We start from the raw sequence: 22646 nt of genomic DNA, 5'->3' as shown, positions 1-22646 counted from the left end.
AACATGCACATGCTTGAAAGTGTTTTTTTTTTTTACTTTTAAATATTACCGTAGCATCCCAGTATTCGTAAACGGTGGGAGGGGGTTTCAATTGGAATCTTATTGTTCAAATTGATAATAATGAATTACCTATACTCTCAAAATTTGTGCGAACTCAAATTGATTTGAATTGGGAGTTGTAACCCATGAAGTTCTCGAAGAATTGAAAGGATCTAATCTCAGTGATGATTATCTCCAAATTTGAATTCATTTTATTCGATACTGAAATAGTTACTATTTTTATAATTCATTTTTGAAAGAAAAGACTTTAGTTGTATGAGTTACTGAGTTACTTGACCAATGATGGAAAAATAAAGTGGTAATAATTACAGAATTTGAAAAGACTGCAAAATTCTTGACTCTCTAGCATGTCTGCAGAATAATGAATCTGTTTTTTCCCATATTTTTTTCGACCATAACAGAGAACTTCAATTCTTTTTCCTTAGAGGAACATTTCGAATTTTTCGTTAAAAGCAAATGCAAAAAATCAACTTTCGCTCTGCAACAACTAGGATGCCAAATCCTCGCAAAACTATTAAATGTTTTGGAATGAACTGAGCAAAAAGAACCACGGCATGAAAAAAATTGAATTCAATAACGCCGGTATATGAAATTTGAGTTCGCATTCAGTAAGAGAGGGTGCACGAAGCTATAATAATGAGATCGCAAGGCTTATTGGAGATCTTTTCATGTGTTCAACCACGGTGTATGAAAGATGGGGGAGTAAGGTTAATTCGAAGTACAGGGAGGGGGGAGGGGCATTATTTAATCAAAGGTTTTATCCAGCTCGCTCTGAGTCCTGATTTGCAAAAGGGGAAACGTTTTGTGATCCGACGTTGAATTAATTTTTGAATCGTGAATTTTAATTGAAGGAGGTAGCTAGTCCCTATGTCCTTGATATTTCAGAGGGTTGGTTTTCCGAGAATAAGGTTCATGACTTAGCTTTTTTGGATATTTTTATTGAAATATTCGGTATCTCTATGAGAGTATAGTCGCAGCCTCTCAAATTTGAAAGTTTGTAGCCAATATTTGCTAAATTCTAAAGGGAAAAAGGGGGACTTGCACAGTTCTTGTATTTCATTCTAAAACTATGAGGTTATAAATCAGTGGGGTTAATCTATTTTTATGCAGAATCCTTTTTTGCAATAAATTTCAACCCTGGGAAAATTCCTGTTATTTCGACACCGAATTTAAGGATCTTTGATGATGATAAAACTATCTTGGAAACCTCTAGAGTAATTTTACTTACCTAGAACCACGAACTTCACCTTCAAAAAACTAAAAAACTATCAAAGAACATTCTCCAAGATAAAATTCTAAAAACTCATATCTTTGGTTGGTTGAAGCAAACTATTCTCGCGAAAAAAAAAACTGTTTCATGTTGGAGGGTTATGCGGGGTCAAAGAACTTTCTTGAAATAGAGGCGTGTATCGGATTGTAGTTGGTGATTTTGTGATTTGCGGGTTGCATGGAATTTCGGAAAATCAGCCTCAGCGTTGTGATAATGGGGTAAAACTTTCCTCATCATGCACGATTTCTATTATATGTGATATTGAAAGCAAACATTGGCTACAGTTTCTAAAAAAAGAGGAAGAGAAAGGCAAAACATGTAAAGCTTCATCCCGAATCACCCCAAAATTAGCGACAACCGTAAGGTCCACTGAAAACACCGATCGGACTTCAAAAACTGCCAAAATTGAGAGTCACAAGACAAGAAAGTTCTTATTCAATCTCTCTGATCTGATAACGCTTGCAAGATTCTTCAATATAACAATCAAGTTAGTGCTTTTGGTCCTTTGGACTCTGATGAAACGAATAAGGTGATATTGATGATAAATCTTCTTGTGGATATTCCCATTATTTTTCTGTTTTGACCGAGTCATTCTAGCGATAAAATTGCCAATTCAATTGGAATATATATTTTTTTCATGTGGCATCAGCAAAGCAAGGAAACTTATAGAGAATGTATCGATGATTCTATTTCAGTTCCTGAAATGATATTTTTCAGATAAATAAACTAATTCATGTTGGAGCTATAAGAAAAACTAGTGAATATCCACGACTTGATCGTTTCTGAAGCACCACATTGTTATACCTTGCCAATTTGCGATATTCAGGTATATCCAGGAGACAAAGCCCAATTTGCATCCAAAATTATCATGAGCTGTCTCCCCAAAGCTGATCATATCTGCGTATTTGAAGTCCGTGCGTCCTCAGGATCGGCCAGAGGCGTCGCTCACTTTGGGGCGTGGACAATATACCAAGTCACCAGTCGTAAAAAAGATAAAGATGGCATCGCATCAAAATCGAACAAACGTAGAAGCACGAGCGGATGCTGAATACGTGGATCGCTACCTGAGATCTGCTCGATCACTAACCTGAGACAGAGCGAGAAGTTTTTGTGAACTACGACTGACCTGTAGCATAGGGCCATGGTTGTGAACACTAAAAACACACCCCCTACCACCGACATGAGTGTACCAACGAGAAATACAGTGTTGGAACCGTGATAGTCCTCTGCGTCGTGGTGGATGTGGGAAGCGACGGCACCGTGACGTCATCATGCATCAACAGCAATACACAGGCGAAAAGAGAGAAGGAAAGCACCAATGAGACAATTTTACAATATCGAAGTATATGTATGTATATGTACAGTACACAAATTACGTTACTTCAGAACCTAAACCGGCAATGTACTACTTGCAACTAGGATTCATCTTCGTTAATCAAAGTTCACTTGATGGCTACCCTGTCGTAGCAGTCTCTGTAAGATTGTGAGAAGATAGAGGAAGAAGATAGAAAGAAAATCATGCTTCATAAACTCATCATGAGGGTTAGAAGAAAACCACATCAAGGACACATGATTCAGTAAATCAGTTTGCTCAAAAAAAGAGTGAAACCAGTGAAATGCACTGCTTCTTCACACAAGATCCCACTATATTTTTCCCCATAAAGAATAATACAGGGAGACAAGTTTCTCAATAGTTCTCAAGTAGACTATGGAACATAAAAGATTTATGTTATCATTGAACGTGAGCTTAGATTTCTGCAATTCCATGTTGTTGTTTATTTTCTGATTCAACAGGGTGTTTCATCAGTCGTTGGCCATAGGCTCATGGTGAATGCAGGTCATCCAGGCCTTTCAGGAAAGTTGCTTGTTTTGTATCCTTAGGCTGTTAGTTTCGGAGATACGGGGTGATTCATGAACATTGGCCTAAATCTACGATAGCTATACCTATACAAAGCTATATCGAATTACAAAGGTATAGCTGTCGCAAATTTAGGCCAATGTTCATGAATCACCCCGTATCTACGAAACTAACAGCCTAAGGATACAAAACAAGCAACTCTTCTGAAAGGCCTGGATGACCTGCATTCGCCATAAGGCTATGGTCAACAACTCATGAAACACCATTTTCAATACAAGTATTTGGTGAGCATCAAATTTAGACATATAACATCAATCCTCAAAATTTTCTTGAAGGCTCGTGGTATTTCTCTTATCCTTTTACTGGAAATTAAGTTCAGTTTTTCCAATTACTAATTTGATCGCATACCACTATTCCTATACTGAAGTACTGAACCACCAGGGATTATTTGGGAGATAGAGAAGGTTGTTTTGTTCTAATAACTTTACAAGAAAAGAAGAAAAGAGGAAGGTGTCAGAAACATTTGTTTCTGACAATGAAACTATCAGAGAGGACAGAAATTTTCAGCATGGTCATTGGGTAGATTTGACTTTGACATAGGCGAAATTGTGAAGTTGCATGCAAAGAATCATCAGATCAGCAGCTTTCGACAGCTGCATTAAGAATCTGCGTTGCAAGTGGTACATTGCCTACCGATTAAGCTCTGAGGTTTGTTAGTTTAGGGCATAACATCATACGAGATTCACGGTTAGTACGAATTACGAAAGCCTATGTACAGGACAATGCGACACATTTACGTCCAATGAAAAAACACGACCACGAAGGTTCACTTTCTACCTGTAGCAAACTGCCATAAAAGTAAAACAAATGAAGACACCGAGGACCGCGCCTACCAAGATGAATACCAGGGATAAGGTGCTTAAGTTATCAATGTTCTTGTCCCCTGGAAATTGAATTTGTATACCCTTTTGGTTATTTCGCTCTGTGTACGTACATTCAACGGCATTGCACTCAATATTGATCATTCGTATTCTCAGTCCTTTTGCCATTTTGATATTCCTTCGGGAACATTCAGATTACAAGTATGATGTATATCATTAATTTCAGGACTCCCTGTACTTTGATGCTAGTTTTCGAAAAAGCACAAGATAAGTGACAACAGAGAAGAGAAAATGGATAATTTTCACCGATTAGTGCTATTCTCTCTTCTCAATAACTAACCATCATAAAAATATAACGTGACCTTAATATTTCCTGATTCGTGTGGAATGATGGAAGGCCAAATTGAAATACGGCATTTTCCCATCGGACCATAATAATATTTTTATTATTCAATACAACAAAACTCGCACAGATGCAAACTACTGGACTGTAAAATTGAATATTCACCATAAAACTCGGTACATTCATACTTTATGCGGACCTGCTCAAATTCAATGGATATTTTACTATTATCGTTTTGCGAATCAGCGGACGAATCGTTTAAATGCCACGGTTTTATTGAAACGTTCGAAAATCAAGAATTAAAATCATATGTTTGAATTTTCAGTATGTAATAAATGTGTTTATTTTTGAATTCGGTTATCCGTCTTTCTCAACACTCTAAATCAACTGATTTTGCCCTTTTACCTCTCCCACTCGGTGCTTACGAAATAAGTGATATTTTCGTACTCCACTGTTTTCTTCCATAGGTTCGAAGAGGGCTCAACCTCCAACGTCCAAAATTCTGAAAGAAGTAAGAACCAAGATCGTATCGAGGGTAATTTAACGGATCCCTAAGCTTCGGCCTGTAAACTTTCAATTGTAATCTCTTAAATGACCATTTCCCTAACCCATCCGAAAGGAAAGGATCTTTTATATATTCAGCGAGAGCAGTTGTACCCATTTGAATTCGAAATTTTACGTGCCTAGAACCCATTTAGAGGGCAAAGGATACTCTCCAGAGTAGATTCGCTGGAAACCATATGAAAAAGTCTAAACCTTCATTGTGAAGAGGGGAAATTAATAATAGGATCATAAGAAAACACCGAGAGTTTGTACAGTGCGAGTAAAGACTTGTATACTGTTGATTTACTGAATTTATTCCAGAGAGATCATTCTTTCGAGATGTGATTTCAGGTATATCCCACTGATATAGATTTCAGTTACTCCAGTGTATAAATAGTCACTTCCCTATAATCAAGAAACTCCTAACAACATCAGCGAGTGGGTCTTTAATGTCAGGTTTTATTACATCTCGTTAAGAAGCACATTATTCGCTGAAGCTGGATTAATTGGAGTAGAAATTCTATTTTCTAAAGCATCGCTCGCTCATAAATAATCAATATCACGAAGGTAGTCTGAAGTAATACGGTTGTCCCAGTAATGCGATTTCTTTCCGGAAGGGAATATACTTAATTAGTAATTGATGAAATTTCAACTGAAAATGGCTGCAGATCTCGAGAACTCGAAGAGTAAATGATCAATGTTGATTGCAGATATAAAATTATCCGATAAATTTAAACGGATGAAGATACATTTCGATTGAATATGATCCTTGTACCTACCGTAGGGGGTTTCTTTCTTCTTCATGACGCTGGATAAATTCGTACTAGGTCTTTCCAACGACGGTCTAGTTGGAAGGGGTGGGGACGGAACTATTTCATCTTCTATAGAACAATCTGATCCAGTCCATCCTGGGTTACAATAGCAACGGTTCGTGTTGGTACAGAACTGAAACACAAATACGTACATTCGTGTCGAAACACAAAGTTAATTTCGTGGGGACTGAAACTGAACCGTGGGGAACTCCCTTCGGTTTGTGCTGGTTTGGGTGGGGCCACTTTCGAACTCTGGCTTTAGTTCGAATTGTGTTATGGTTCGTGAATTAAGCATGCATACAGCTTTGTGCACTCACCCCTCTCCCTGAACACTCTTGGTTATTGTTGTTAGTAGGGCACTTGAGCTGATCGATATACGGAAAAATACTAGTGCACGTTTGGTTAAGGCATATGAGGTTATCTCCACATGGCGTACCATCTCTGACAAGTCCATGCTGAGGAAGGTCCGATTTTTCGCCATTTCCCGTCGTTGTTCTGTAAACAAGTCTACTTCTTATAACTATTAGGCGCCCTTCTACGTTTCACATCAACACACCGATAGCAACAGAGGGGAAAAGAGTCAGCAAGGTGTATAGAATTTTCGCAGAGGACGGAAACAAGAACTGTCGGTGGGGAATTGAGTATTTACAATGAAGGTGGTCTGATCTTGATGGAAAGATACCGAAATTTACCGAATATTTGAATGTTTTGACTCTGAAGTAGGAAGCTTCTTGATTTTGGAGTCGAAAACTTTCGCCTTGTCTTGCCGAAGGATATGATAATCAAGTAAAGATATTTGTTGGATGTAGTTTCAACTTGACATCTCCTGATCCATTGTGACAGCTTTACCATTAAGATACAGTGCTTCATCTGCATGAGACAGATTATTTCTTGTAGTTTTCTGCATTTGAAGGTCTTCGAGGGGAAATTCAATGATCTGTCAGATGATGTGGTGAAAGGTTTATCCTTCATCCAGAGCCTTATTACCGCCAGACTGATACTGCATGTAGATACTACGTGTTTATTGAGTTTGCAATGTATAGGAACGACAAAGAGTCCATGCATGCATTTCTACTCTGTCTTTATCTGGGATGAAGAACCTTCTAGAACACTCTAGTGATATCCAGAGGCTCTTTTGGTCAAAAACTTCGCTCTTTGTGAAGTTCATCTAAAACTTTCGAGTCTTATCACTCATGTCATCGAAGAATGAAAAAGCAAAACGCGTCAAAATGAAAAAATCACCACCAGTACATGACACAAGCCCGTGAAGTATGAAGAGGAAAAAACACATCTTATCGAACGAGAATTCAACTTACTTGCATTCGTATTCGACACCCTTGATCGATATAATCGTTCTCGAGAATAACTGATCCAGTCCCTTGATCACCGGCGAACGAGCGCCTAGCTGGCACTGCAGAGAGCCGCACTTCAGGTTTTCGGGAGCGCACTTGATGAACCTTCCACTCGAGTCACTGCCGCAGTGACCGTTTATAGATCCTTTCGAGTTGAACTGTTCGAAGCACTGGTTGTCCGCAGCTTTTCCACCTGGAAAAAAGTACCATGAGCCTCGTTTGGAGGAGTGAGCTCAGTTGATCAAGGTTACACGACTTAACCAAGAGGAGAACATGAATCACAATTGATAATTTTAAGAACAGCTATTGGTAGAACCACTGTTCGATCTGAAGAACGAAAATTCTACTCACCGTAGCCCCATATCTTCTCACACTGCTGCGAAACCGTATTGCAGTAGCCGTTGAAGCAGTGCCCCGAGTTGTCACCACATGGACTGCCGTTCTTCTTGTACAGGTCGTTGGGACAATCGCCGGTATCCCCTGTGCAATGTTCTGGAAGATCGCATTCGTTGGCTGATTCACGGCAGACCGTACCTTTATCCTTCAGCCTGCAATTCTCGCAGCAGGGTCCAGAGGCGCACTCCGCCTCCGTTGTCAGCTTGCAGGTGAAGGGGTCGCAGCATGGGTCCACCTTTGGACACTCCTCGAACGTGCCACAATCGCAGTCCTCTCCGTCTTCCACGATGCGGTTACCGCACTTCTTACGCACCTGGGCAACAAGCATTAGTTGAAATATTTAGTTCATTTTTGCAACCATCGAAAATTGGGGTGTCGAAATCCAAAATTAACTTCAGAAATGAGTTATCATGGTCTACCTGTACCCTATGCCAAAGGTCTGCCAAACCCTTGCCTCTCAGAGAGAGCAAAAGTGACCTACATCCACAAGCAATCCAAGCATTCCACTGTAGTGAGTCCCTGAAGATGAATTGAATGTTTTTCGATATGAAACCTCCCACCCCAACTCGGTGCAGACTTGGAGCCCTTTGATGTCCCAGAAATCAGATATGAAAGAATTGATTTTGCCGCGTCTTCCCAAGGTAGCGTCCCGGTCCTTGTCATGTTATATTCATCATGAAATCTCGCGAATTCAATCAGATTCTACACGCGCCCCAATTCGGCGAGGGACGTCGGATTTCAGCCAATGCGAAAACATCGATATTACGAGATTCGTTTCCGCGCTCCATCGGTTCGAAATTCGCCGAGAGAAAAAAGTTGGGCCGAAAACGCCCGCCCCAAAATGATTTACTAACATCTTCACCCCATTTAACGCGGTTTGGGAAGGATGTTCCAACAATTTGAATCATCTGAACGTTCAATAACAATCTCCCACACGTCTAGCTTTTTTTATGAAGAAATAGGATGTTTTCGATTTAAAAAGAGGGAGGAATAGCTTCTAACATCTCAAATATGGCTGCCTGAGGCTTGAATCCCTTCAGATCACCAAGATAACTTACCATCAGTTCGTTGGGTTTGTTCAGGAGACACAGGGCCTTGCCAGTCCTCAGCTTGTCGATGTAATCCTTCTGGCTGCATTCGGAGAACTCGTAAGGCTGCACGTTGTCCAGCCCCACTATGGCCTGGGCCATGATGCACCCGTGCCAGTTCCTGCAAGAGCACTCCTCCCTCCCGTCATCGTGAGCCATACCGATGTTATGGCCGATCATATGGGCCATCGTACCAGCGACCAGGTGTGGTTCGTACGTATTGATATCTACACTTATCCCTACGGCTTTATTTGTACAAACGGTGGCAGGGACAGCCATGCCGGCCTCGCCACCGATAAACATCTCGCCCGTCAGTAGCTGCGTGGTGTCCCTGTCGACCTTGAAGAGGTTGCGCGACGTATAGTCATTAAAATTAGTTAAGGCCTTTCCGATATCTTGGTTACGATCTATTTGAGCTTGGTTGCCGCCCTGCCACGTCTCGATATACACTACCGACACCCTAGTGTTCAAGGTCCTGAAGTACAGGTCGGCGATGTTGGCCACTTGGATGGCGTCGTGGACCACGTCGATCCTGGTGCTGCCGTTCCTCCTCTCGAACATCGCCTTGTCGATGACCAGGGCCGTTTCTATGTATTTGGTGGCCTCTCGCACGTCCCTGCGCACCCTGGTTGGCAGGAAGCCGGTGTGGGTGTTGTGCCTCCACTCCATGTTGCCGGAGTTGGCGCATCCTCTGTTGGCTTTGGTGCGGGCTTCAAATATCACGTGAGGATGCTTCTGCTGAAAAGATGAAAGCTGTGCAGTCGATTTTGACCTGAATCTACGCGAATGAGGGTGAAATGTACAATATCTTGATAAGAATGCTTATTTCTGAGGAAAAGAAAACTTGAAAATCGACCAAAAAAATAGGGAGTATACTGTCACATCCTTGAAACTATCAAGGATGTGACGCAGTGATCCATTCAGATAGTCAAGCTGCTATCAAAGCACTGAACTCCTCTCACTGAGGTAGATCAAATTTCGAGATTTACTACCACAACTACGATGATTTTTCTATGAGATAAGCGTGTCGAAAGTTGAACTTCGAAAATTTCAAAAAAATATGTGGTCACTTAATGTTCGTCAAGATCAAATAGTGCACTGAAGTCGATGAAATTTTAAAATTTAACACTAGAAGAGTTGCTTTTTCAAAGTATGCATCATTTAAGATGAAATTTGTAGATTCACCAGTAGAAGAGTTGCTCCTTTTGAATATGTATTCTGCATTCATATTTATTTTAGCAGTCGGTTGGCCATGAAATAGTTTTCTCAAGTTTCTGTAACTAGAACGGAGTAAGATTGGCACTTTTGAAATGTCGTTAATGTCACAACGACGTTGCCACAACTAATATCAATTTTATCACGAAAATACCGAAAGTGATTGAAAAAAGAGGCAGGGTTTCAGGAAGTGCTATTTAGAATTCAGCTCAGCTCATTCAAATAGTTATACCCTGGTATTCTAAAATCCACAATACGTCAGACGGTAGCGAACATATTCAATGTAAGAGAATTTATATAATGTTTCATCTGAATCTAAAGGACTTATATTTGAGCTGAATATTTCCACCATCAGAAAGATTGTGAATGAATAGGATGACAAAGAATTTCCTTCTATTGGGAGACCCAAAAATGTGGTGGCATTTGAGAATTTTAGTATGAGTGAATTATTGCGAAAAGTTCACTACAGAATTTTCGATGAATCGTAGAATAAGTTCCCGAAAATTGATTTTTCTATTTTTCATTTGACTTGTCCTATACATTGTAAATGTCTTAAGGTACCAATAAATACCTAATTATTATTATTATATCAGTGCATTTAGATGAACAGCCACAAATACGCGCCAATTGTCCTGTTAATCGTTTATTCATGTGAAATTTTTCAAAGGTGAGTTCAAACTTCCTTTAATTCCTTTTACTTATATTGATGCATGATGATTGTTGAAGAATTTAACATTCTTGTGATTATCTGTCAATTCCTTCGAGAGATACCCATTCCCAATCACTGCATCATATGCATTTCATCTTCGGGTTAATATTTTTGAAATCTACAACTGATGTAGCGTATTAAAACTTTAGCCAAAGAAGATAACGAACATTTACTTTCCTCAAGCTAGTGCATATCATGATATTATACTGATCTCTTGTATTCTCCATGCAAATAACTGGATTTGGTATGCCTTCAATCAGTTTGTATAAACTTCAATTATTTTCGTCACATATTTTCCGAAGAGATTCGACATTGTGATAAAATACGTAATAACAGAAACTTGTACGTAGAACGGGCAACATAGCGTTGATTTGAAACCCAAAAATGTTTTGACAACCGTCATAACCCCACATTTTCGCACTATACAGAGTGAAATGTGTCAAATTTCTATGGCCAACCGACTGCTAAGATAAAAGTGAATGGGGTAAATGTACAATTTCAGATCTACAATGATTTTTCTGGGAGATACACGTGTAGAGAGTCTATCACTTTTAACCAATTTTGAGGTCAACAAATATAATCGAACCTTTATCGTATTTCCTGTATAGAACATCTCTGCAAATGAACCAAGTTCCACTGAATAGGAAAATGAATATTTTTCTCGCTGTTTTAACCCATTAATGAAAATTGTGGAAGTGTGGATATCTACAGTTTTTGTTCAGCATAATCCCGCTTTGTATAATTCCACGGAGCATTTATCCAGAATAAGCCGACAGAGCTATTAGTCCGCAATTAACACAAAGCCGTTGCAATGGAATAGAGTAAGAATTGGATTTCTATTCAGGATCCGACCGGCAGAGATGGCCGTTGCAGGTTCGTTATTCGATTATGCCTCTGCCTCGGCACAAACAATTCACCGGCACTCAGAATATGCATACACATCTGACGTCCATCCTCAGAATCGTTCTCCTATCCATCCAGATTAATTAAAATTAATTGGAATAAGTTTTAATGAACACGTAGCTACATATGTCGCAGCGTCTGTGACGGTTGACAGCCAATTAACCGAACAGTGGCGCGCATCCCTCAACCCCTTGGGCCGTCTCCGCACACCCCCTCATTCTCTGTCGATAACAAGCCCGGATTAAACCGCTTTGACGTCCGAAGACTTGGCCCGAACCGTCTGCGAGTTGTACAATCTCGAATTTGTCACTTTATGACGACGTGGTCGGGCTGGAAACATATATATTCATTTGGTTTCTCACTGTTCAGAAAGTTGTAGCTGCTAACATGGTGTTTGGCGTTGTTTTGTGGGTATTTTTTGCTCGTTGGCCCCAGAGAAATGTGGAATAATCTCGTAGGAACTGTTATTATGCTGGTTATTATTCCACGGATGACGATTACCATCGAATATGGTAAATCATCCGAGTGAATAATAGCCATAATATGAGGGTAGAATATTTTTCTATATCCACGATTGTAAAAAGATTATTTCTAAGATATCTCACTCCATTTTCATTATATCCTTTCAATGTTGCTATATCTAGACTGAACGATCTTTTCCAAAGGTCCATTCTTTCAGCATCTGAGTCGAAGCGAACACAATTCAACAACAAATATGGAATTTGCATGGTCGGCACGTGGATACGTTTTCGATCGAATGATAATCAGAATAGCGTCCGATTAAAGCCCCGTCCCAACAATCCACCTAATTCTCCCAGTGCCAAATCTGATGAATTTTATCAATTCGAACATGCCTAATTAATTAGATGAATAACGAACGCCAGTGTTTTATGGATTCAGGCGGGATTGAAATCACGTTTGTCCAATTCCGCGATGGATATTCAATTATGAATATTTTTTGATTGATGCCGATGGAATGCCGAAAGGGAATGTTCGGAATGAATAGGATGCTAATGAATGCGAGGAAAAATATCGAATTTCCACAATTGTTCGCGTCAGTGTTTATAATATGAATATAAGTGTATAGGGTGAGTCTTTGATATGAATATTTTAATTTTTGAGGTCGAAAGAAACACTTTTTTCTTATACCATTTCTTCCTATTCGGCCCTCATAAAAATATATAGCCATTTTAAGTTTTCATAATGAGATATACAGTTTAACCCCTGGAAATACAAAATTGCCCTCAGAATAGCTAGTTAAATCTGTGAGACTACCCATCTGTGGATCTTCTGGATCGTAGAAATGTATCCAAGTTTCACCTGCAAAAACAAAACACCTTTGGATAGCTTTCCGCGTCTTTTCTCTTCAATTTTTTCGCGTATAATGGTCAGTAATGTAGAATAGTAATCTACAGTTATTGTTGGCAATCCCAAAAAACTAAAGCAAGAACTTTTCCAGCAGATTTCTGGACACCAAACTTCTTAGGTCTTGGAGAACCAGAGTGTCGCCATTCCATCGATTGCTGCTTTGTTTCTGGATCGTAGAAATGTACCCAAGTCTCGTCCATAGTAACAATTCGGTTTAAGACCCTTGCACACTTTTGGTTAACATTCAAACATTTGGGGATCCATTTTGCAGCAATTTTCTCATGTCCATATTGATGTGAACTATTTGATGAAAGCGTTCGTATGCAATATTCAGTGCTTCAGATATCCGATTTAGGCACAATTCGACGGTCTGATAAAATCATGTCATGAACTGCATCGATATTTTCGGGGACTGACACAGAAACTGGACTTCCCGATCGGTCATCATCTTCAATGGAACATTTACCTCTTTTGAAGCTTGCAGTCCAATTTTTAACGTTCGCATACGAAGGACATTGGTCACCAAGGTTGTTAAGCATATCTTCGTAAATCTGCTTACCTCTAAACCCTTTTAAATACAGGTACTTGATGATGGCTCGTTACTCCAATTTTTCGATTTTCACAATTTCGGTGGACATCTTCTTTCTTTTAATTCATTGCGTAACTCTGGTTTACTTTTTTGATCTCAAACTTCACACTGACACTTCAAATGAGTCATTGTTCGTTGCTATGGTAACGCAATATTTTTTTTATGCATGAAAGTGGTCTAGGCTAACTAGATATCAATACATTCTCGTATGTACTCAATTCTAGTGTAAGATTAACCAATTTAATTTGGACAAATACCGCACCACATGAGAGTCGTTTCTATTCGCCTCAACAGGCACATTATTGAGGTTATCATGACGATTATTGAGGGCGAGCACGGCAGTATTCCCCCTCAAATTTCCTCCGTTACCGAGACAAACCCGAAGGTTCACTCTTCCGGAAATATCGAGAACTGGAGCCGATATATATATACATATATCGAATGTCCCAGTTTTATGCAAGAGCGACTATCTCTTCATCGCCCCCCGATTGTCTTTTATTCCGGTCCTTGTCGCGATAAAACCTTTATCGAGGTCCTATTTTTTCGCCACCGAAGCTCTCGAGCCCTCGGAGCGGGATTTGAAGATGTTCGGAGATACCCGAATCTAAGCAGTCAATTACGCTTACGTAATTGATTAGGGTGGGACTATTTATATGGCGGATCACCTGGAATTTTCAGGGCTTAGGGCGACTGCCGCCATGTTGAAATAGATCCCGTAGAAGGTGCAGAGAGGAGCGTTTAATTGATTAATTTTATTCCAATAGGGGAAACACAAAGGTTCTATCTTCAGAGAACGCTATTACACTTGGTGATTCAGATCAATCTGGATCATCTTGGGTCGATATATGGCAATCTGATGGATGGAATTCTCAGATTTATTACTAGAAGAATTGCTTTTTCAGAATATGTATCACATTTCCATCTACGGATATTTTTATTGGGAGATAAACGACTCGAAAGCTGACCTTCGAAAAATCCTGAAAAAGATGGGTTCAGTTAAGGTTCGTCAAGACCGAACGGTTGCACCCAAATGGATGAAATTCTCAGATTTATCACTAAAAGAGTTGCCCTTTCAGAATATGTATCACATTGCGATCTACGGTTACTTTTATCGAGAGATAAACGACTCGAAAGCTGACCTTCGAAAAATCCTGAAAAAGCTGGGTTCAGTTAAACATTTGTCAAGACCAAACGGTTGCACCTAGATAAATAATATTCTCAGATTCATTACAAGAAGAGTTGCTCTTTCAGAATATGTATCACATTTCCATCTACGGTTACTTTTACTAAGTGATAAACGACTCGAAAGCCGAGCTGACCTTCGAAAATTCCTGAAAAACCTGTGTTCAGTTAAAAATTCGTCGGTTGCACCTAGATGGATGATATTCTCAGATTCATTACTAGAAGAGTTGTTCTTTCAGAATATGTATCACATTTCCATCTACGGTAAGCCTGAATAGCCCAGTCTATCGTTGGCAATTCGAGGATCACACCCCAATTCTACTCTTCATCCGAGGGCATGCCTTCGCGAACGATTTTATCGCGATACGCCTGGGAAATATAAATTTCATTTAAATTTTTGCAACGCATCTCTCCGCGAGATAGTTGGACATTATATAAAACATGGGACGTGAGGGAGCTTTATCTGCAGCACAATTTATTCACAACAAATCCGTAGCTGGGAAAACGAGCGGAAAAATCGTACGATAAGTTCGTTGGACGTCAAGCCTGACAGTTTAATACAGCAGAGAAATGTTGTGTGGGGAGGAATGCAGAGCTGCGGCGGGGGTAAGGTGTCCGACAACACCAACGTTTCAATTAAAATATGGAAGGGTGAGATTTATTCATCGAAACACGAAGTTCATAGGATGGCATGGAAAATCAAATCGGGAAAACGGCCTCTTTGCCTAAATTTGGCTGAATATCGTTGATATCCAATGAGAAAGTGCTTGTAGGCTTGCTGCCATAAGCCTATGGAATCGATTTACATGTTCCAGATGATTCGTGAATATTCAGTTCAGTATTTTCGATAAACACTTCATAATTCTCGAGTTGTAACTCGCGACCATAACAAGATGAAAACAGCCGAGGAATGAAAAACCTCTTCCATTCCCGATTCAAAAAACGGTATGAAATTTGCGCTGTATGCTCCGAGCTGCTCTAGCCATTGTCATTAATTTTTATGGATGTCCCCATCCTGCAAATTCCTCCGAGCATATCTCCCGGGTAATAACAGTCTGTCTGAAGGAGAAACAGATGCTGTTTCAGATCTGCAGGTCGATAAAAACAGACGTAGCTAGTCATGATTAAATGCACAAAATAAACGTTACTTCTTCCACTTTCCAGCTTTAATTAAGCCCCTCATTTTCGATGCACTCGTAAATATCAGGGGAAATGATGATGTAGAGGAGTATCAGGCGACTTGGGGCTCTTCAATATCAAGAGAAAAGCTCAGTAGCATTCGTGGATATTCAGCATTGTCATCTCTTATCCTAATTGAAACTTTACGAAATATTTCGTCATTATGGATTCGAAGTTTAACTGGATCCATACTAAAAACCAATTTATGAGTGTATAGGTATTTAAGATTCCTTGAAATAACAAGGCGTTCTTCACGGATTGAATTCTCAAGAAGTCTGTATTCGTTTGGCTTCTAGGAACTACGTATAAACTTCTGTATTGAAGCTTCATTAATCACTTGAACACTGCAATATGAGCAGCCATGAGACTTCAAAAGAAGAAGAAGATATTCACTGACCGAAAGATCTCCACCGTAGAAGGGATGCAAGACGAAGGTTTCATTTCCGACATGTATGACTCCACTGACTCCGTTGCAAGTGTGGAAGGCAGCAGTGCCTCCTGGGTAGTCCTGAACGGTTCCATGGTAGTAGCAGTGTTCGATATCCTGCAATAAAACATTGAATTAATATCAAATTATGTAGCTATTCAAGTGATCTTTTCTCAACAGAATAATTCGTTAATAATTTAGACATTAGTTTAACACAAAATATTTTATTCGTTTGGCTAGTGTAGGGGAACTGTATTTGCTGTATTTTTGCGATGCTTCAATATAGAGAATAACCGATGTTCATTTCATGGAACACTGAAGAATATTTCTGTTCAAAACGCCAAAGCATCATGATTGGTAGACGGAACACATACTCTCGATACAAATTATAGCGAAAAGGGTTACTGATGGAGTCAATATAAACAATATGGTGCAGTTTGATATCGAAATAGATATTTCGTTGTATGAATATTAATCACGTTGATTCGAGCCTGATAAATATAATTTCTGCAATAAATGTATTATTTGCTGGTAATCTACATATTTTGTATATGTTTAATGGATGGCTTCATCGTATGATGCTGGAAATAAGGCTTTATTTATTCAGGGAAAAACTACGAAAAGCAGGTAGGTATATGTGTTTTGTTTGCATCGAATAAAAAATTTGAACGTCATGAACCGTACTGGAAAGAAGTTATAACAAGATCGAAATATTACTTTTATTTGAAGACATGTTTCTTCTATTATGAGGATCTCTATTATTTTTCGTCATATATTGATAATAATACTACTCAGAAATGTCTAGTCCTTCTTGCAACACCTCCTGTTCTTAAGGTATACTATAATTGCGAATTCAATTGGTGAAACTGTTCCACCAGATCCAAATCCTTTCAATTACTTCACTTGGTTTGAAACGAACAAGTTTCACCAATGGCATAAAATGAAAATTTGTCATTTCTGACGTGCAAAAATGATCATTTCATCAAAATTTTTCGTATTATTCTTGACATATTTTGTCTATTCGACAGGTAGTGAAATTTCTCATCTGGAATTTTCACCCATTGAGTTTTTTTCCACAGCTTCACTAGCGGGAAAAGTTAGATTCTCGCTGCACAATGCTCGGAATAGTGAAGAAGTGATAACCATCAGACCTGGATCTTTCTGTCACGAGCTTTATCCTTTTGACAGATCCACCAAAGTTTTCCTCATCATCCACGGTTGGTTACAGTCAAGCCGTGAGTTTTACATAAGCGACATAAGAAATCTAATTTTTCGCGCATTGAAGAAGGATGTAGTCTTTATATCTGCCGACTGGTCTGCATACGCAGGAAGAGAATACGATGTTGCTAGGAGGTACAATTCTGTTGTGGGTAAGGATATTTTTGGAGTACAATTCCTGAAGGTTCTTTGAATAATCTTCCTCTTCCATTTTACTAACATCAGAGCTTCCAAATTCAACGAGCTTTTGGTATGAATTATCCTTTTTGTAGCCAATGCCACCAGTGACGTACTTTCTTCTTTTCTGGGTTGGAGAAAACTGAAACCTGACAATACAGAAATCATTTGCCACTGTATGGGGTGCCACATAGCTGGCATGGCGTGTAAAAATTTGTTTCCTACAAGCAGGAAGAAAATCGGCAGGATAACAGCTCTGGATCCGGCAGGTCCAGGATACTACAGTTCCAGGCCGTTGGAGAGACTTGGTGCAGAAGATGCCTCCGTAGTTTTCGTGATACACACGGACGCTTTCAGGTTCGGGTTCGGCGAGAGATGTGGCACCATAGATTTCTACCCCAATGGGGGAAGGTTTCCACAGCCTGGTTGTTTGAATTTCACCGGAATTATCGATTATAGTAAGTGGTTTCTTATGATTTTTCGAAGGAAGTGTACATGAATGACATTTGAAAGTAGTTCGTAAGAAGATTACAGATGTGGGGTGTTGAAGTTAGATTTTTTTCCAATTTTTTCTCTTATAGTATCTACACCTCATGAGATACTCAACAAAAATTTGTCATGAATATTATATATTGATAGTTTATACCATGTGACATGCCAATTTCGATAGCAAATCTACAGGGTGATATTTTTTCTGGAACTCTATCCCCTGTTTTAGTCCAAAACTTTTTTTGGTGAACCACTGTTAATTGGAAAGAATTTGAAAAATATGGTCATACGAGGATATATTGAAAAATTCATAGCCTATTATAGAAACAAACAAAATTTCAATGTTAAAATATTTTATTACTCAACATTTTCTCCTCTTAATTGGATACATTCATTACAGCGAACCTGCAACGTCTCTCGGCCTTTCAAAAAAATGTCTCTTCTTGCTCTGCAAACCAGACCTCCACAGCTTTTATAACCTTTCGTTGGAAGAAAATTTACGACCTTTTAAACTTTTTTTCAGTTTAGGAAAGAGATGTTAGTCAGATGGAGCCAAATCTGGTGAATAAGGGGAGTGTTCTAGTAATTCAAACCCTAAATCGCGAATTTTTTGAATGGCAACATGAGACTTGTGTGCAGGGGCGTTGTCCTGCAAAAACAAAACACTTTTCGATAGCTTTCCGCGCCTTTTCTCTCTGATTTTTTCTCGTAGAGTGGTCAGTAATGTCGAATAGTGATCTCCGGTTATTGTTCTACTCTTATCCAAAAACTGAAGCAACAACTGTTCCAGCAAATTTGCGGACACGAAACTTAGGTCTTGGAGAACCATAGTGTCGCCATTCCATCGATTGTTGCTTTGTTTCTGGATCGTAGAAATGTACCCCAGTCTCATCGATAGTAACAATTCGGTTTAAGAAGTCTACATCGTTTTCAAATCGAGCACAGATCGAACGCGATGCTTCTACCCTTGCACGCTTTTGGTCAACATTCAAACATTTGGGGATCCATTTTGCAGGAATTTTTTCATGTCCAAATTGACGTGAACTATTTGATGAAAGCGTTCGTATGAAATATTTAGTGCTTCAGATATCCGTTTTAGCCCAATTCGACGGTCTGATAAAATCATGTCATGAACTGCATCGATATTTTCGGGGACTGACACAAAAACTGGCCTTCCCGATCGGTCATCATCTTCAATGGAAAATTTACCTCTTTTGAAGCTTGAAGTACAATTTTTCATGGCCGCATACGAAGGACATTGATTATCAAGAGAGGCATATCTTCGTAAATCTGCTTACCTCTTAAACCTTTTAAATGCAGGTACTTGATGATGGCTCGATTTTCACAATTTCGGTGGACATCTTCTTTCTTTTAATTTATTGCTCAATTCTGGTTTACTTTTTTGACCTCCAACTTCACACTGACAGTTCTAATGAGTTATTGTTCGTTGATATGGTAACGCAATATTTTTTTTATGCATGGAACTGGTCTAAGCTAACTAGATATTAATACATCCTCGTATAGGAAAAAAGGATGTCCAACCAGAACCTAATGAAAAGGCAATTAAATCTCATTAAAAGTAACAAGCTTTCTACATAACAGATTCCCAGAACATACTGCAGAGTGTTGAGTGCAAACCTCACCCTTCTCGTGACTCCAATAATCCACAATCTGTTATGCTGGACTGGAAATACCAAGACGGGAGAAAAATTCTCTGGAAACGTTCACTTCTCACGTTCCTTTTCGAAATGAACCCGAAAATCTAGTGCCATTATCTCCGCAGATGTAGGAGCGTCCGACATGGTAAACAGCGTCGCTGATCGTCTCGGCCCCAAGACAACTGCTCTTCTCGCATATCGGATGGCCGCCTCGGTAGGCTGACAAGACACGGTCAGTTTGAGACGTCTCTCGTAATTTTATTTCAGCGAGCGCGAATTTTCCGCAGCTCGACGAATAAAAGGGAATCCGAAACGAAAATGTATCGCAAAGGATCTCAAGTCTCGTCCTTATCGGAAATATTCCTTTTGATCTCGGAATCGGAGGGCGTAAACCGGTCCACGCGGGCGGAGGAGCGCCCGCGAGGGAGCCATGACAGGGGTGGAAAAGTGGAACGATAAGTTGGGTCGATTCAATCGACGTTTTTTATGTTTAGTACGCCCGGGAAATGGAAAACCTTGGTCCCCTATTTGGTAATAGTAGTTCCTTGTCTTCGGGGATGTATCGATATCTAGTTAGCCTAGACTAGTTCCATGCATGAAAAAAATATTGCGATACCATAGCAACGAACAATAACTCATTAGAAATGTCGGTGTGAAGTTTGAGGTCTGAAAAGTAAACCAGAGTTACGCAATAAACTAAAAGAAAGAAGATGTCCACCGGAATTGTGAAAATCGAAAAATCAGAATATCGAGCCATCATCAAGTACCTGTATTTAAAAGGGTTGTGAATTGAGCAGATTTACGAAGATATGCTTAATACCCTTGGTGATCAATGTCCTTCGTATGCGACCGTGAAAAATTGGACTGCAAGCTTCAAAAAAGGTAAATTTTCCATTGAAGATGATAACCGATCGGGAAGTCCAGTTTCTTAAACCGAATTGTTACTATGGATGAGACTTGAGTACATTTCTACGATCCAGAAACAAAGCAACAATCGATGGAATGGCGACACTCTGGTTCTCCAAGACCTAAGAAGTTTCGTGTCCAAAAATCTGCTGGAAAAGTTCTTGCTTCATTTTTTTGGGATTGCCATGGAGTAATCATGACTGATTTTTTGGATAAGGGTAGAACAATAACAGGAGATTACTATTCGACATTACTGACCACTCTACGGGAAAAAATTAAAGAGAAAAGACGCGGAAAGCTATCCAAAGGTGTTTTGTTTTTGCAGGACAACGCCCCTGCACACAAATCTCATGTTGCCGTGTAAAAAATTCGTGATTTAGGGTTTGAATTACTAGAACACCCCCCTTATACACCAGATTTGGCTCCATCCGACTATCATCTCTTTCCTCAATTGAAAAAAACTTCAAAAGATCGTAAATTTTCTTCCAACGAGGAGGTTATAAAAGCTGTGGAGGTCTGGTTTGCAGGGCAAGGAGAAACATTTTTTTTGAAAGGTCTAGAGACGTAGCAATTTCGCTGTAACAAATGTATCCAATTAAGAGGAGAATATATTGAGTAAAGAAATATTTTGACCTTTAAATTTTGTTTGGTTCTATAGTAGGCTAAGAATTTTTTAATATATCCTCGCATTACTGGAAACTCCTAACTCTGTGCAATTTGGCCAGGGAGAATTTGCACTCCCTATATACTTCATACTTCGGATACCCCGAAGTTTATCAGATCCTGTCAAGTGGTTCTGGGAGCACTTGACACTCCATAAATCAAATCCAAAAGAATTCCTTCCACTTATTCTGAGTGTGAGTGTAGACTAGACCCTTCCAACTACTGCTGCTGTCCTGTGGAATTCATCGATGGCGATATATCGATGTATTTCTGAATTTGGACATCCCCAGAGGCTGCTTATTACTGGTATCCTGGATGAAGCAGATAAGGGACGAGAGGAGGCCTACGTAAATATTTATTTCTTTCGCGAAGGATCGCTAATTGGGATTTAGCTCGGGGTAAATGAAGTGTTTGTTGATACAGATGAAAGCCAGACCTGTTTTCGAGTCGAACAAATATCATGGTTGAGAATTGAAACAAAAATTCTACTGTTAATTATTACTATCTAACTCAATTTTAGTCTCCTCCAAAGGTATTAAAACACAGACAATTGAGTACTTGACACTTTTTTTCCAGATCTGTGTAGCCATCAGAGGAGCATAGAGCTATACGTGGAATCTCTGGATGATCCAGTCTTTTACGGCATCAAATGCCCCAGCTATAGGGACTACAAAAGTGGCCTATGCAGCTCCAACTCAAAATTGAATTTTGCGAGTGTTCTCAAGGCAGATCACTCTGGAACCTACTTTTATTCTACCAATTCGAGGAAACCATTTCTGCGTAAAAAATGAAACATTGTCGAGGGGCAAGATGTTCTGGTACGAATACCAATGTTAATATAGTGTTATCATGAGTAATATATTTATTATTAAGAATGTTATACGTTGGGGGATCCATTTTTCCATGAAAGTTTTGTAAGGCACATCATCGTTAAAAATTAACGCACAATTTCACCACTTTTCATGTATATTTTGGGAATTTGTCCGAGCATTTTTCGACAAAGTAGTGAATTCCGAAATTATGGAAAAAGAAATGACGAAACTGGAGCCTCAAAACTTGTGATAGAAGCAAATATTCTGCTCTGCATCCAGATAACGAACCTTCGTAATAAAATTACGACTCCACCAGATGAATCTGCAGTTGTAATCCATTGGTATGTACGTATGAATTCAATAATGCCACATCGAGCTAACATTTGACCCCCGATGAGAGGCAGTCCTGGACGTTATTCGTAATTATCGATTCGCATATCAAATATGCGGAAAATTCGCCGTATGATCAAACGCCCATAATTATTCTAATGATTATTGCCCTGTTTTCCAGTATTAATTGATTCAATGGGCACAGGGAATAATCCCAG

At 39.4% G+C, this 22646-nt stretch overlaps 2 protein-coding genes across 10 annotated transcripts in view; one reads left to right on the top strand and one right to left on the bottom strand.

Annotated features, from left to right (window-relative positions):
- The window catches only part of LOC123313101 (disintegrin and metalloproteinase domain-containing protein 11), a 357012-nt gene that overhangs the window by 11627 nt on the left and 322739 nt on the right, over positions 1-22646 (bottom strand). For 4 of the 9 annotated variants that reach the window (XM_044897820.1, XM_044897828.1, XM_044897824.1 and 1 more), the window contains exons 7-13: positions 16146-16292; positions 8574-9341; positions 7471-7828; positions 7084-7312; positions 6085-6274; positions 5735-5900; positions 4026-4131 (exon numbers count right to left, since the gene is read on the bottom strand). In XM_044897820.1, coding sequence (XP_044753755.1) covers positions 4026-4131; positions 5735-5900; positions 6085-6274; positions 7084-7312; positions 7471-7828; positions 8574-9341; positions 16146-16292 — 1964 coding nt within the window. Of the gene's footprint in view, positions 1-2417; positions 2557-4025; positions 4132-5734; positions 5901-6084; positions 6275-7083; positions 7313-7470; positions 7829-8573; positions 9342-16145; positions 16293-22646 lie in introns of all 9 variants that reach the window. The other 5 variants (XM_044897825.1, XM_044897823.1, XM_044897826.1 and 2 more) reach the window with 5 other exon arrangements.
- LOC123313102 (lipoprotein lipase-like) lies at positions 17099-22212 on the top strand. The gene is made up of 4 exons (XM_044897830.1): positions 17099-17203; positions 17255-17545; positions 17666-18028; positions 21863-22212. Exons 1-4 carry the CDS (start codon positions 17146-17148, stop codon positions 22075-22077), a joined length of 927 nt encoding a protein of 308 aa, XP_044753765.1. The 5' UTR covers positions 17099-17145; the 3' UTR covers positions 22078-22212.

The sequence above is a fragment of the Coccinella septempunctata genome, chromosome 5 (assembly GCF_907165205.1).
Source record: "Coccinella septempunctata chromosome 5, icCocSept1.1, whole genome shotgun sequence".
Classification (NCBI taxonomy): Eukaryota; Metazoa; Arthropoda; class Insecta; order Coleoptera; family Coccinellidae; genus Coccinella; species Coccinella septempunctata.
This window is presented reverse-complemented; position numbering and strand designations above follow the sequence as displayed.

Coding starts and splice junctions, on each gene's coding strand:
- LOC123313102 (XM_044897830.1), top strand. CDS start 17,146: ATGATCATTTCATCAAAATTTTTCGTATTATTCTTGACATATTTTGTC. Junction 17,204..17,254: donor ATATTTTGTCTATTCGACAG/GTAGTGAAATTT, acceptor TTTTTTCCACAG/CTTCACTAGCGGGAAAAGTT. Junction 18,029..21,862: donor CACCGGAATTATCGATTATA/GTAAGTGGTTTC, acceptor CTTTTTTTCCAG/ATCTGTGTAGCCATCAGAGG.